The sequence below is a fragment of the Alligator sinensis genome, unplaced genomic scaffold (assembly GCF_000455745.1).
Source record: "Alligator sinensis unplaced genomic scaffold, ASM45574v1 scaffold647_2, whole genome shotgun sequence".
Taxonomy (NCBI): domain Eukaryota; kingdom Metazoa; phylum Chordata; order Crocodylia; family Alligatoridae; genus Alligator; species Alligator sinensis.
The window spans coordinates 5,000,627-5,016,263 of NW_005841832.1; the positions used below are offsets into that span (position 1 = coordinate 5,000,627).

Sequence of the window (15,637 nt, forward strand, 5' to 3'; positions counted from 1 at the left end):
TCCCTACACAGTGAATGGGATTCACAACACCAGCTTGCTGTGACTCGGCTAACAGAAAATGTTGAAGAGTATAACTGAAATCCCACCTCTTTCCTACACTTAGGCATCTATCTACAACTTTGAGTTACAATCCCATGTGATGCTGGGATTCATAGTCCAAAACTGCTTCCTGGTCTTACTTGTCTGCTTCATTCTTCTGGGTACAGATAACTTCCGTGCTTTTGAAACACAGCTGGTAGTGGTGGTGCCGGTGCCCACCTTTTATTTATATAATATAGCAAGTATAGTGCTGAGATAATGTATGTCTCCTAGGTTAAGTGCCCTCCTGAGCCCAACAGGGTTCAGAAGCACATCTCACTTCTATAAGAATGCCCTAACAACCAGGGTATAGGGAAGGCTGGGATAGGACCTCTCTAGGCCTACTGTTGAAATAGGGCCACTACATAGAAAGGACTCCAAGATTCATGGGGCCAGAGGTAACGAGCAAAGGGAAGCCTGACTGTAGGACAGTGAAGGAGACACTCACCTAGAAGAGGAAGTCCTGGGTTCCAGTCCCTGCTCCCAACACTGTTTATGTATTTTATCAAATGACTGATGCAAAACATAAGCTGTGCTGGGGCAGTGACAGGAACCCAGTCCAAGCTGTGCTCAGATCTTGAAGGATCTGTGTGGGGACCATGTTCTGCTGCTTCTCTTGAGAGGAAAGCAGGAATAAAAAAGCTAAAGCTGTTATAACTCTATTTACTTCTTTCTCTTCAAGTCACTATTGACAGTATCAGGATTTGGATAATGTCCAAACAGCATTGTCCTCCGTGATCTCCTCTAAAGCTCTTACAGAGAGAAGAGCTACCTGGATGGAAGCCTGAAAGGGAAGAAAACCACATTTCTGCATGCCCCTCTATCCCCTGATCCTGAAGAAGTCTTTATTTGGAGGTGTTAAGTCTTTGTCATTGGGTTCACTCTCTAGGACATCACAACCTGAGGGATAGCCAGCACGGGTTTGTTGCAGGTAGGTCTTGCTTGACAATCTCATTTCCTGTTATGACCAGGTGACCTATCACCTGGACAAGGGAGAAGAAATTGATGTCATATATCTTGACTTCAAAAAAGCCTTTGATCTGGTATCCCATGATAACCTCTTGGTGAAACTGGCCAACTGTGGTCTTGGGTCCACCACGATCTGCTGGCTGGGAAACTGGCTCCATGGTCAGACCCAGAGGGTGGTAATTGATGGAAGTCAATCGCCGTGGTGCCCTGTGACCAGTGTGGTCCCCCAAGGCTCTGTCCTTGGGCCTATTTTGTTCAACACCTTCATTAATGATGTGGACATTGGAGTCAGAAGCGGACTGGCCAAGTTCACTGATGACGCCAAACTTTGGGGCAAAGCATCCACACCTGAAGACAGGAGGGTAATCCAGGCTGACCTGGACAGGCTCAGCAAATGGGCAGACAAGAACCTGATGGTGTTTAACACTGAAAAATGCAAGGTTCTCCACCTTGGGAGGAAAAACCTGCAGCATCCTTATAGGCTTGGCAGTGCTACGCTGGCTAGTACTATGGAAGAAAGAGACTTGGGGTTCATCATTGACCATGAGATGAACATGAGCCTGCAATGCAATGCTGCAGCTAGTAAAGCAACCAGAACGTTGGCTTGCATCCATAGATGCTTCTCAAACAAATCCTGGGACATCATTCTCCCCTTGTACTTGGCCTTGGTGAGGCTGCAGCTGGAGGACCGCGTCCAGGTTTGGGCCCCACAATTAGAACAGGCTCAGGGGTGATCTGATGGCCACCTATAAGTTTATCGGGGTGACCACCGGTATCTGGGGGAGTGTTTGTTCACCAGAGCGTCCCAAAGGATGACGAGGTCAAACGGTTATAAACTACTGCAAGACCGTTCCAGGCTGGACACAAGGAAGAGTTTCTTTACTGTCCGAGCCCCCAAGGTCTGGAATAGCCTACCATCGGAGGTGGTTCAAGCACCTACATTGAACACCTTCAAGAGTAAATTGGATGCTTATCTTACTGGGATCTTATGACCCCAGCTGACTTCCTGCCCTTTGGGCGGGGGGCTGGACTTGATGATCTTTCGAGGTCCCTTCCAGCCCTAATGTCTATGAAATTTATGAACCCTTTATTCCCCCTTGGATTGTGAAATAAGATAACATCTGTTTGCTCTTAACCTGGCTTTTCCTCCCCTCTGTAAGATCCAAAATACTACAGCAGAAGGCAGAGCAGGGTAGTACCTTAGATACTAACTTTTTCAGAAAGGCATGAGCTTTTGTAGATGACAGCCTACTTCATCAGATACTGTGAATCATAGGCACCTGAGGTTGGTGGTCATGGCTGGCTTCTGCAGGTGGTTGCTGCTCGCCACCCTGCTGTCGCTGGTTTCTGTGGACGGTCACTGCTTGCCATCCCACTCCCCTGCTGCCACTGCAGGCTTCTGCGGGTGGTTGCCATTTGCCACCCCACTGCCACCACTGCCAACAAACTGCCCCTCCCAGTCTCAGGAGACACCAGTCACCCTTGCTGTGAATGGATGTCATTAATAGCATCTGATGAAATAGGTTGTTGCCTATGTAAGTGTAGGCCTTTCTGATGAGTTAGTCTATGGTGCCACTCTTGCCTTCTGACTCTGTTCAGACTAACACAGCTTAGCAAACGGTCAATAAAGATAGAAGACAACAAGAGTCCTGGAAAAGCAAGTGATTGTCTGGGAATGAGTTAAAGCACTGGGCCCCTTAAGGCAGTGTTTCTCTACCAGGGTGCCATGGCACTCTGGAGTGCCTTGAGCTCCTCTTAAGGTTACTGTGGGGTGCTGCACAACATTAGCACTGTTATTTGATTGATACGATAAACCTATTATTTTCATATAGGAAGCCACAGTGTTAAAAACCTTCTGACCTGTTATGGTCTTTCTGAGTTTCACACACCAGGAGAATTACTCTATTATTTTTCTGTAGTCAAAAAAGAGTGACAACTAGGGGTGCCTTGAACCTATCTAGGGGTGACTCAAGTCTAAACCACTGCCTTGAGAGCATATATCTGCCCCCGAGAAGTTTTCTGTGATTTACACTACTTTTAAGCCAGCTGTCTTTCTGAGGATGAAACTCCCAGCCCATTCTAATCCATGCTCACAGCGATGGAGCAGTTCAGAGGAAACCCTCCAAAATTTAGTTTTCTGTATGGAGAACTGTATGGACCCTTTATGTATATTATCTGTGCGAAGATTCTTCATTATTCTACAGCAGAAGTAGTGAATAAAGTGGGTTTTTTTAATCCAGCACTGCCTGATTAGGAGAGGTATACTAGTGTATGTGACCTCTAAATTACTTTATCATGTTTTTTTTCATTAGTCAAGCACTTTACTGTTAAGTTGGTTTGTTTGTACTGTTATTTTCAGCAAAACATTGCAAGTGCAGAGCAAACAGTTGTCAGATTTAGTGTGTTTAGATTTGTTACCAAACATTAAATAGTTCTTTTTGTTCCTAAATTCGGATGATTGTTTATTCCATAAACAATTTATAGGGTCATGCTCACATTCTGAAAACTAGAAAGACATTCAAAATGCTAAATGCTCCAGGGCTTTGCAAACTAGTCCCATGTGATACTTGCTATTCTCAGCATAGGTTAAAATTAGAACTAGGCTGGCATTACATTTCAATTTGCTGGAGTCTGTGTGAGAGTTAAATGGTGTTAGCCATTTAGCCAATATAGCCAAGATTTATAACTTACCCTTGCTCTTGCATGGAAATCAGTGAGTCATGGAAAAATCTGTGACTGCATCAAGTGATTTAGGTAAGTTTTTAACCTGCAGACCTAAGGAAGCATTTAAGGTTAATGGGAAATCTGGTTATCCAGAAGTAAGTTTGCAGCTGTTTGGCAACTAAAATTGGGAATATGCTTTTGAATTTCTAATGTTCATGATCACTCGGGTATTGTATTATCTTCCAGAAAGGGTAGGGACAAACGGTTCTGGTTTCAGCTTTTGCAATAGTCCTATTGTTATGTAGTTATATTTGCTTGAGAACAAAGGTTTGCAGTCAGGGCCTCGGGTATTTCATGATTCTAAAACTCTGGGAGTTTTGACTCCCCACCCCAGGATGGTTGTATATTTGAGGATCTAGATTTTCATCAAAAAAGAAAGATTTATTGATTTTATGGTTCAAATATTTTCAGCAGCAGTAGTAGAAACTCCATTCAGGGCCTGATGTTCCATTGCGTCAGGTGTTGTACAGGCATATAGAAAAGCCAGTTTTCTCCAAAAGCTTTTAGTATTAGAAATGGGAACTGAATGCTAAACTGCTAGAGTGTTGTCTTCGCCAACTGCAAACAGCCTTAAATAGTAGCTCAGAACTATAAGTAGGCTGATTTATTTCGATGGGTTGTTTGCCCTGAAGTCTAACGATAATTTTGTTTCTGTTCTTTTTGTAGAAACACTTGACTAATGTGTGTAGTCAGCACAGTTGGACACTGATAAGAAGCAAATAGCTGGTTATTGGTAAAGGCTATTGATGTGGAAATTTAATCTCAATGAGAGAAAGGAAAGATATAATAGAAATGCTTATCAGTTTGAACACAGAAAAATCCAACTACCACATAGTCATTCTAGTGCTACAGCTGGCTTGTTTCTATCATGTTTAAAGGTCCAGTTAAAAGAAAAATCATGCTGAGAGAGACTGTTTTAAAAATATGACCCTACACCAACCATGGGAAGAAGATTGTCTGTTGTGAAAGAGTTCTACTAATGTAAATGGTGGCTAGCCTTTCTACCTGGTTGAAACACATTTCAGATTTTCAGACAAGAACATGTTTGAGACAGTGATGTCTTTCTTCCTCTTGTTTCCCTTCCTTCATCCAATATTATGCTTTTATAATAAAAAACTGAAATGCAATGTTTAAATCAACTGCTTTTAATTGTATTTACTGTACATAGTTCTACCATGCCATTGAAAATCTTCATGAGCTTGAAACAACCCCAATCTAGCCCTCTAGACTTCAGGAGGGTTAATATCAGATATGGGTTGCTTGATTTCAGCCCTTCTTCAGAATAGAAAGTTAAATCAATACAGTAATGGCTGAGGAGAACTCTTCCAGATTATAGCATTATGTATTAAGTCACTCAGAGAGGATGTGTTTTCCTAATCTTAGGCAAACAGCATGCCTAAAACTTATGCCCCTAAATGTAGGGGTTTAAATACCTTATACTTTTTATATTACTGTTGATATTCTCATCATTTTTATCATTTTGTCCTATTCTCAAATCTTATTAAGGCCTTGGATTCAGTGCTCTCTAGTGGCAGTGATTTCCACAGGCTAACTGCATTTCAACTTAATTAACTGTCCCTTTGTTTTTGTATTACAAGAAGAGATGCTGGGAATTAGAACATTCAGTTTCTGAGAATCCCATCAGCTCTTCACACTAGTTGTGGTTAACAAAATAGGCAGGGTATTTACTTTGTATTCGTATCTCCTTCCAGCACATGTGGCTCATATGTGAGATTGTAATGATGACAATGAGTCTGACACTCAAAACCAGATACCTACAACTGAACTGGAATGTGTAAGAACCATGACTGAAACTGCACTTTGCACTGGTACGTTCACTGCAGTAAAGACGCTTTGGGAAGTGAGAATTCAGAAAATAAATGAAGAACTCCAGAAGGAAAAGGAATTCAGACAGAGGGCTGTAGGAAGGTATGTTCATCATAAGTCTGCAGTAAATGAGACAGTAAACTGTTTGTTCAAACATGGGAGATTATGACTTGTCCTTTTGGGAGTATCTGGTTCCATGATCTTCACTCCAGAAGAATTCTCGTTCAAGGGAATCTGATCAGTTCTTCGTAGCATTATCTTCAATCATAAGTAAAAAAATTAGTACAGCTGCAATGGTAATTTTGGCATATATATCAAACTATAAAAGCTCCTACTGTCTTAATATGCTTGTAATACTGTAAGAACTTTCTAGTTTGTTTGTACAGTACATCAATCCTTATTGGCAAGTGCTCTTTCTTTGAAATATTCCCCATTTAATGCTCAGAATGATTTTGATCTTTTATTATTGGAGATTAGTTTGTTGACTTGCATAAGCTTTAGATGGTTTCAAGCTGACTTCATATATATTTTCACTATAAAAGATTTGACTCTTCTTGACCTTTGTGATAAAGACCACAAACACAGAACTGATCAGATTTCTGTTTGTGGATGTACAGCTTATTTTGTAGGACTTTAAGACTGTGGAGTTGAAAAGATTAAGGAAGTTGTTGTCCTCGTCCCCATACAATTGTTTTCTATTTAGACATAACCCTTAAAATTAATTGTCTTTAGGACTTTCACCCATTGTGGTGGGTTTTTTTATGCTGTCCAGGATGAAACGTTACAAAAGTGGATGGAAGAAGTTATGCTCTCCATAAAATAAGGCTGTGCAGATTTGAAGTGCAGTCATACCGAACTGCAAAATGGTATTAAATTACTGAAAATAGAAGTCCTGTAAATTATCTAAGCCAACAATTGCTACATATCCAACCTTAAACACACAGAGTGTTTACTAGCATCCAATTAAAAAAAGTATTTGTCTGACTTCCGTGGAGGCTACTAGACAAAAACTTCTCTCTTTGCTATTCCAGGCAATAAAAAGTAATAGTAAATACTGCTCAAATTTAGAGCTGCATGATGAAAAGTATTTTATGTCTTGTAGATTGGTAGTTGTCTGGGAAGAGAGAGTGACTTTAGCCAAGCTTAAAAAAAAAGTAATTTCTGAAGATGGAAGAGCTATTTTAAAGATAGAAGAGGAGGAATGGAAGGTAATATTTATCCTACTGTTTGTTTTGAGCGGGCAGATAATTAGACAACTAAATTATTTTACATTTAATCCTAGCCAATTCTATTCTTTTCCCTCCATTAAGTGTCAACAGTGTGCTCTGTACTGTACAAAATGCACAGGACAAAGCAGGAAGAGTAGAATTACCACTGTGAAAATAGTCAAGCTCATTTTATTAAAAACATACTTTAATAATGGAGTACTGAGTACTAATTTTTTAACTAAAAAATGTCTTTCCAGCTGGGCAGGAGCATTTGGTTAAAGTATATCTTGTGGATTGAATTAAAAAAGTATTAATTTCTGTAATGTACCAGAACTACAGAGACACCAAGGTGCCTTGCAGCTCTCAGGCAGCAGAACTACTAGTTCTACTGCATGGAACTCATTTCAAACTTTTGTTTTGGTTCCTGGGTCTTGTTACTGAGCACAGCACTGCAGGTATCAAAGTCCTTGATACAAAGACTCTGCCACACATTACATTTAAGACATGGTTAACCAGTTAATCAAATGTTAAATTGTGACCGTTACTTCAATCAGCTAATGGTGTGATAAAATGAGGAATAAGCCAAAACGTTATTCCACAAAAAATATGTAATGACTTTGTGGCTCGTTCCTATCATGCCATTAGTTGAACTTGTGGCTAGGAGCCCTGTCAGCTGAAGGGTCTCCCAGCCCTGAGAGCACATGGTGTGTGATCCCAGCTCCCTCTGCACCAGCAATAAGGCCTAATGGTATCTGATGCATGATCCCACAATCATGACTCCTGCCATGCGTGTATGGCATAGTAGGAAGCGTTATTGCATGGATTGCATATCAGATCCCATCACACCTTTACCTGCACGTCTGACAGGGGTCTAAAAACAACATTGGTTGGTTGGTTGTTTTTTGGGTTTTTTTGCTTGTGGTATAGGCTGCATAGGCTAAACACAATAAAAGTGTTTCCTCCCCTTACTCATTCTGCATACTTAGGTGGAATTTCCTTCTTTTCCCCCCCCCCATCTGTTTAGACACTACCTTCTTGCTTATTGAAATTAAGCCATCTCCAGGAATGGCAACTCCATAGAATTAGTTTGATGAAGATCCCTGAATTCATTGGAAAGTTTCAAAGTCTCATTGTGCTGGACCTGTCCCGAAATTCAATTGAAAAGCTACCAAAAGAGATTGGTGAGTTGTACTTAAAAAGCCACTTCCTTAACTGGAGTCAACACAGTAGGATTGGATTTGGCCAAATGTGATAAGTATTCAGGTATATTCTCTTTGATTTGTGCCCTGTGCAGGCCAGCTGACTAACCTCCAAGAGCTGCTTCTCAGCTACAATAAAATTAAGTCTGTTCCTAACGAGTTAAGTAACTGTGTCAGCCTGGAAAGATTGGACCTAGCTGTGAACAGAGATATCTGTGACCTTCCTCTTCAGGTTTGAGAAAATCAATTTTATTTATATAGTGAATGTTTTCACTGCCTAAAAATATTATTTTAATGGAAAAAAACGAACTTTTCCTTTTTCTACGTCTTTAAAATGATATGGTACATTTTCATCTGTATGGAAACTCTTGCATGAAGTGTCAAACCAGTGTGTGGTTTATGTAGTATTTTTTTAAGAGCTTGATTCCACAAATACTCAAGCCTTTGTGTTATCTTTATTTACATGAATATTCAGACTGAAGTCAGTTGGGTTATTTATATCAGAAAGGTAAGTATGTATACAGATGTTTGAAATAATGGAGTCTAATTCTGTCCAGATCAATTGCCTTATAGGGTCAGATCCTCTGCTTATGGATGTCAGCTTAGTTTCATGGCCTTTAATGAGAAAACACTGATTGACAGGAGATGGCTATTTGGCTCATTGTCTTAATCATGACCTCAGGGGAGTCGCATTTAAGGGTGAAGCCATAGTGCTTCCATCATTCAATTATTGGTCTCCTGGCAGGGGCTACTTTTGAAAGTGGCCTGTGATGCAGACAGCTGCTCAAAAGGAGCTGGACTAACTCCATTGACAGAGGACCTTAAAAACAGTAGAGAGAATAAAAACTTGATCTCTATTTACCCAGCCTTAATCTGAGCCATTGACCTCAAGTAAAATATCAAACATCATAGTCCTGACTGGGGTTAGAGATGTTTATTGCATTGCAGAACTGTATCCATTTAATAAACCTGTAAAACCCAGTAACAACCAGGCATTGTTAACATAAAATATCAAATATTAACCATTCTAAAATGATGTAGCACAGATCACAGAGGTTTATGAAGTCAAGGGAAGGTATACCATGACAAAAAGGGTTCTAGGATTCTTGGCCAGTTTCTTATTTGCACTGAAGCAATGAAGTACTGTAAAAGGGCCTGAGGTCCCATGAGAGTGAGTGCTGCAGCCTTTAACTGCTAGATATGTGCCCACTATAGTGGAATCCAAGTGCTAGGCATCTAGGGTATGTCTGCATTACATACTGTATTGCTGGTAGAGATACAGAGAATGGCTTAAATGACCTAACTCAGGATCTGGAAGCAGTATATCTGCACTAATGTGGAGGTCTGCTCAGACTAATTTACACTGCTTCTCAGCTCCACATGTAAGGCACAGACAGACGGACACTAAGAATGAGATCTACAAAAGCCAGTAGTATGGCAAGCAGTCACTTAAATTATCTTTGCATGGTACTGCATTGTGTCAGGTGCAGGGAATGTTAATGTCAGAAATGTAGGGCATCTAGGGCAGTGATTCTGAAAGGGTGCGTTGTGAGATCACAGTGTGAGATAAATGCTCTCCTCCCGTCAAGCATCCTACACCTGCCCTAGCTACTCCAGCAGCTTCTCCTTTGGGGACTACTGCCTTCCCTACCCTTCCTACCTCCAGGTAGCTCCTGTGCTGCATCCCCACCCACCATGATCCCAACGGCACACAATGTTGTGAGTGGATAGGTGGCCACAGACAGAGTGGCACTTTAGAGGCCAGTTTGTTCTCTTCACTCCTCCCCAATGAGACCCTGAAGGAGCAGCCTCAGCAGCAGGGGCTGCCCTTGCCCCCGTGAAGTACAGACCAGGGAGAGAACAGGGTGAGGGTCCTGCCTCTGTCACCCTTAAGTGGCAGCAGTTAGATCAGTGATTTTTGACCTTTTAGCCTCAAGACCCCCTCCATATTTCTTCTGAATTTAGATCTATCTCAGTGATTTTCAACTGGGGTGCAAAATTCAGAGAAGTTATGGGGTGGGGGGTGGATCTTGTAGCTAAGGTTCAAGACCACTGGTCCAGAGACTAATCTTTTGCTTAAAGAAAAATGTATTTGCTGTAATTTTTTTTTAACTGTACCTCTCAGCACTCATGTAATTTCCTCTGGCAAGGGAATGGAATGTATTATATGTTGTGAAAACAAATCATATTCACCTTTCTGGATGTAAGAGCCAAGTGTGGTGCTAACTGTAATCCAGAAAAGCATGTGCCCAGGGTGTAAAGTCTTTGGGAAACATTGCTTTAGGTCCAGGTAGCCTCTGACAGAGGGGTTTAAACAGTCCATTGATATAGATCAGATTCTGACTTTTTTTCCAGGCTACGTTAGCTGTGACACTCTTTTCTGTTATGCATTCCAGGAACATTTTAACAATTCTTTAAATTGTTGTTTGTTGGCCAAGATGGCTAATTTGCAGTCCTAGGGCCCTACTACAAGTTCAAATTGAAACTAGATAGAGAAACCAGCTGTAGAGTTGTTACACATTTTCAAGTACTAATTTTGTAACTGTCTGGCCCTTCTTATAGCTGGATAGTCATTTTTATTGTATGATAATTACTTTCCATATGTGGCTGGTCTAAATTTATTGTGCAATTAACTAGTTGATTGCATAACATATGTAACATGTAGCAGGGACCTCAATGAAATCTCTTGCTTTACAGTATGTGCAAAGGTACATTACAGAATATTAATAGAAGTCTTCCCTTCTTTTTAGCTCAGTAATCTAAAGAAACTTTACCATATAGATTTGTGTATGAACCAGTTTACTACCATTCCTTCAGCTCTCTTGAACATGCCTAGTCTAGAATGGTTAGACATGGGCAGCAACAAACTTCAGCAACTTCCTGACACTATTGACAGGTAACCCCTCTACTCCCTGCCTAGCCCATCTTAGTTTTAATTTAATTGCACTGAAAATCTAGTTATTCAGTTGTTACAGAATATTACCAGGCAACAAAGTTTACAACAAACTGAAACCAAGCAACATTGCTGTGTACTTTTTTTCTAAAATGGAATATTCTGCTTATCCTGTTAACATAGTAGGAACATCTCAAAGCACAATATTTCATTATAAACTACTGCTTGGTGTGAGAAGTACAATTGTATAGTATTACAGTTGAATTTAGTCATTGACAAATCATTACATACATGTAATCAAGTTAAATTGTTTTGCTATCTAAAATCTCAACCAGCAATTTAATTGAACATTGCTGTATTGTGTGTGAGAAATTATATGACACATAAAATGAATCAATTCCTTCATAATAGTGGTTAATCAAATTAAATTATTTCCTAATACTAGATTGATTACCTGTTCTCTATTCCTGCAGAATGGAAAACCTGCATACTTTATGGCTCCAACGAAATGAAATAACCTGTTTACCAGAAACCATCAGTAACATGAAAAACTTAAGCACTCTTGTCCTCAGCAGCAACAAACTCCAGAATATTCCTGCTTGCATGCAGCACATGACAGATTTGAGGTGAAAAAAAAAAGAAAAAAAGACACCCCACCCCGGGAAGATATTCGAGTGTAGGGGTGTCAAAGATATGGCCCATGCTGGACTGCATGCTGAATCCAGTCAGTCCACTTCTACATTAAACTGAACAAACTCAAGTTAAGCATATACATCACTAAAAATGTTATATACTTGTTAATGCAAAACTACTCTTTCATTCAATATGTTAAAACACACAAAGTGCTTTCTTGTTAACAGTAATCCTAATTGTAAGACTTTGTAAGACTATCTTTAGGAAACTACAATTAATTTACATTGTCTTTTCCTTAAAATATTGCTTCATGGAGGCTACTTTTAGTTTCCAAGTGTAGTTGGTTCTAAGTGTAATGTTTTCTGATGAATTCCCAGATTTGTCAACTTCAGAGACAACCCACTGGAACTGCAGGTAACACTTCCCCCATGTGAGAATACTGAAGAGGAGGAACGGGAGCTATTTGGTATTGAGTTCATGCATATATACATTCAGGAGTCACTCAGGAGAGCAGGTATGTCCTTTGTACTATCCCTAATTAGAGTACAGTTTAACACAATATTAGAAAACATGGGAATGAAGAGTCAGTTGGAATTAAATTGGAGTCTCCCCACACTTGGCTTGTGTGGGGAGATTCTATTCTTTGGTCTTCATATACTCATCATGAGTTTGGAAAAAGTGAAGAGTTAAAAAAAAAAAAAAAAAAAGCTGCAGTTCCATTTTTTCCCCCTGACAGTAGGTAAAAAGCATCAACCCTTGATAAATAAGATGCATCTCAAAACACCAGTCCTTCTCCCATTCCCATCCCTAAATTGTTATTTCATCCTACCTCTTAATGCTTTTGGTCCCATGGGACTTCTCTGTTAACTGAGGACACTTGTACACATGCTCCAGAGGTGGGGGGGAGTGCTTTAAATTAGAGTGGCTACAAGAGCTGTTCTAATTAGTGCCATAACATAGCATGTATTAGCATCCCTGCACTTAAAAATGGTGGTGGGGGCACTTGAACTAAAATTTGTCAAACCAGCTTTAGTTCAAGTGCCCTCACCACCATTTTTAAGCACGGAGAAGTTGATATACAAGGTGCAGGAGGCTGCTGGAATGCAATAATTACCATGCTCTGACTCACTGGAATTAGAGTACATTGGAGCAGTCTCTGCACTCATGTACAGGCACTCAGAGAGGACTTAGGGATTTAACTACCTTTTCCTGTTCAGTGGTTGCAACTGCAGGCCAGGATTGAAGCATATAAACAGAACCATGAGTCAATCTACCTTTGCTATATCCATTAAATGAAAGAGAACTTAACTTAACCTTTTTTTGTAAGTGAACTTACTAAATTCAATCATGTCAATTCCAGCTTTTATTTAATGTCCCTTACAAGGTTTCACATGTGGAAATACAATTAACAAAAACCATCCTGAGGTGGCATTTGATTGCCAGACAGTCTTTTTTTTCTCTAGTCAATCCCCTAAACAGCTAGAAGTCATGAAATAAAAACATTGGTACATTAAAACAAACAGACCAGAGAGAATTTTCATGAAGTTCTAAATGGAGATTCAGCATGTTTGTTTCTTACATTTTAACCTATTATTTCTCAGAAAACCTGGAAGACAGCACCTCTGATACCATAAACAATGAAGAAAAAATGTAAAACTGCTTCTCTAAGCTAAGCTGGTTGCTTGTTGAAGAAAAATATAAGTTCTGCTTCTTCTGAATGGAGAAAGCAACAGAAAATTCCAAAGACAAGGATGGAGGTCTTGTAATTTTCATACCACTAAGAGTCAGCTGGCATTTTCTGATTTCATCTGAGATCATAAAATGCTTTTGTAAGTGCAGAAAAGGCTACACAATGTTTTCAATGAGAGTTGCATCTGTGAATAATGTTTTGATAAATCCAGAAACATTTTGTAGAGCTCGGTATTCTCTCCATTGCACATGCATCTCCTATTATGCAGTTGACTGGAGTATTGAACACTGATTTGGTACAGCTGTCAAGAGTACATTCTCCAAAGACACAGTGGAATCTGTATAGTATTGTAACACAGCCTTGTACCCTCTCTGTTGTAAATATTCAATCCGTCCATGGTCAATCAACAGTTTACAAAGATGACCCATCTGTTTCCGTTCTTCAACAGTAAGCAGCCTAGTTTCAAAAAGAAAAACATTTATTAGAAGAATATTTGTATTAAGTTTATAATCAAAGACTGCACAAATTGGTACCGGTGCATTTCAACCCAGGCAAGTGTGACCTTTAGGCTAAAGATACTGCAACTTAATTAAAATTGTCTGTTTTTTATTTTGAAATAAGTACAACATCTGGAGGTTTCTGTAAAATGGGCCATACTGATAACTGAGAGGTACTTCATATACTTGCTACATATGAGTAATTTGTGGAAAAGTCAATGTTGAAAGGGCTCACCTACCCTTGTACGCTATCAGAATTGCACTCAGGCCTGTTATATGCTTGGTCATGTTCATCTGCGTCACTGCTTTGGGCTCCACATTCTACATCACTTGAACAGGCTTCAGATATGGTTTCTTGCATGCCACAGGTTGCCCAGCTAGACATTCTCTGAAAAAAATTAAATTCCACTTGTCCAAGTCCAACTTTTTTAAAGAATTCCCTGCCTACGTAATGCTTCCAGTCACACTTGTGGTGGCAACATAGCGCAATAACAATTCCAGCCACAGTGTTGTAGCTCTCTGAAACATTCTCTCCACTTCTTTCCTTGTCAGTAAAATTGTTGGAACCAGCTTGGGTGTTATCACTCTTGAGGCGTTTAGCTGAAGGTTCTTCATTTATTCCATCATCCTGGGTTGCAAAACTTTCAATCAGACATCTCAGAGCAAGATCTGTGAACAGAAGTTGCATTTAAAAATGGCTGTAGGTGAATAATGCAGCATTAATGTACAATGTAAAGTTTGGGTAGGAACTTTACCCAAATTAAGGGGGGATGTTATGCATCCCAAAAAGCAACAAGATGCAGGTTGGTGACATACTAAGGATTATCAGCCTACATTAAAAGGTATTTATTTCAAACTTCTGGTTTTAACAAATAATGACCTTACAAAAAGATAAGACTACCTGACCTGCTAGTGACAAAAATTCTTGAATACTTGTTTCACATAAGTCATATTATGAATATTTCAACTACACATGTATTTATTGTAGCACTTTCTTCTGTAAAAGGACTAACACACATTTTTAGTATTTATGTTTGTAGGAAACTATTACAAAGATGATATGGTTGACAGTGTTCCATCAGTATATATGCATATCATCAGGTCCAGTTACTTTTGACTCCTCAGGCTGAATGAGCAGGTACCCATTTACAGATGGGTCAGCTGGGAGTAGCCTTCAATGCAAGTCCAGAGCAAGGGTCAAGCCTCTGGACCCACAATGAGATGCATTTCCAACTCTACCATCACCCTGTTCCCATTAAAAAATATAATACCCTTATATGCTGCAATTGTAATAACTGATACATTCATATTGTAATATTACAGCATATACTTGATTGTAAATGTCTTCATCAAGTTGAAAATCTACAGAACATTTTTAACAAAACCAAGTCCAAAATCAGGAAGAAAGTACCTTCCCTTCTGCCTAATTCTAAGAAAAACATATCTTCTCTGTTTAAACAACAATTACAGAAATCTTTATTCTGCATAGCAATTAACAATGTTCTGTTTCCATCTGGATTGCCTCTTTGGCTACTGGTCCTCACTTGTGCCTGTCATCACTGAGTTAGGACTTTATTCAAATCAACAAAGGCTTAAAGTATTACTGGTGCACGCAGCAGCAATGGAAGGATTAGAAAGAACAGGGCAAAAGAATCATTAGAACAGTTTTACTATCCAAGAGGTTTACAATCAGCATTCTGCAATTATATGAATATATTTGTACAGTTAATACCTGTTGCAACACCACACAAATGCTTCCCAATTCCTACTACAGGTAGTTTTTCTTTCACAAGAATGGGTATCTTGTCTGAAAAAAACAGAACTTGGATTATTAGAGCTAGGGAACATCCTGCCAAATAATGCCTTTCCAGCATACAAAATTCAAGCAATAGTATTCCTTTCCATATATATATATATAT

At 39.6% G+C, this 15,637-nt stretch overlaps 2 protein-coding genes across 4 annotated transcripts in view; one reads left to right on the forward strand and one right to left on the reverse strand.

Moving 5' to 3' along the window:
* Nucleotides 1-3,656: 3,656 nt before the first annotated feature.
* Nucleotides 3,657-13,262, forward strand: LRRC39 (leucine rich repeat containing 39). 3 transcript variants are annotated; one of them, XM_006014990.3, is made up of 9 exons: nt 3,657-3,801; nt 5,484-5,700; nt 6,701-6,806; nt 7,831-7,987; nt 8,101-8,237; nt 10,756-10,901; nt 11,372-11,524; nt 11,909-12,045; nt 13,133-13,262. In XM_006014990.3, the coding sequence occupies exons 2-9, from the start codon at nt 5,576-5,578 to the stop codon at nt 13,183-13,185; spliced, it is 1,014 nt and encodes a 337-aa protein (XP_006015052.1). In that variant the 5' UTR covers nt 3,657-3,801; nt 5,484-5,575; the 3' UTR covers nt 13,186-13,262. The 3 variants fall into 3 exon arrangements, with proteins under 3 accessions (XP_006015052.1, XP_006015051.1, XP_006015053.1); XM_006014989.3 differs by lacking the exon at nt 3,657-3,801 and adding an exon at nt 3,830-3,866; XM_006014991.3 differs by lacking the exon at nt 3,657-3,801 and adding an exon at nt 3,894-3,962.
* The window catches only part of TRMT13 (tRNA methyltransferase 13 homolog), a 9,815-nt gene continuing 7,059 nt past the window's right edge, over nt 12,882-15,637 (reverse strand). Inside the window, exons 10-12 of the mRNA XM_006015091.3 lie at nt 15,451-15,525; nt 13,958-14,387; nt 12,882-13,677 (exon numbers count right to left, since the gene is read on the reverse strand). Of these exons, the coding sequence (XP_006015153.1) occupies nt 13,482-13,677; nt 13,958-14,387; nt 15,451-15,525 (701 nt within the window). The 3' untranslated portion in view covers nt 12,882-13,481. The remainder of the gene's footprint in view (nt 13,678-13,957; nt 14,388-15,450; nt 15,526-15,637) is intronic.

What these genes read in the sequence shown, in the direction of transcription:
- LRRC39 (XM_006014990.3), top strand. Translation starts at nt 5,576, where the DNA reads ATGACTGAAACTGCACTTTGCACTGGTACGTTCACTGCAGTAAAGACG. An exon ending in AGACAGAGGGCTGTAGGAAG is followed by an intron (nt 5,701 to 6,700) that starts GTATGTTCATCA and finishes TATGTCTTGTAG; the next exon opens with ATTGGTAGTTGTCTGGGAAG. An exon ending in CTTCCTGACACTATTGACAG is followed by an intron (nt 10,902 to 11,371) that starts GTAACCCCTCTA and finishes CTATTCCTGCAG; the next exon opens with AATGGAAAACCTGCATACTT.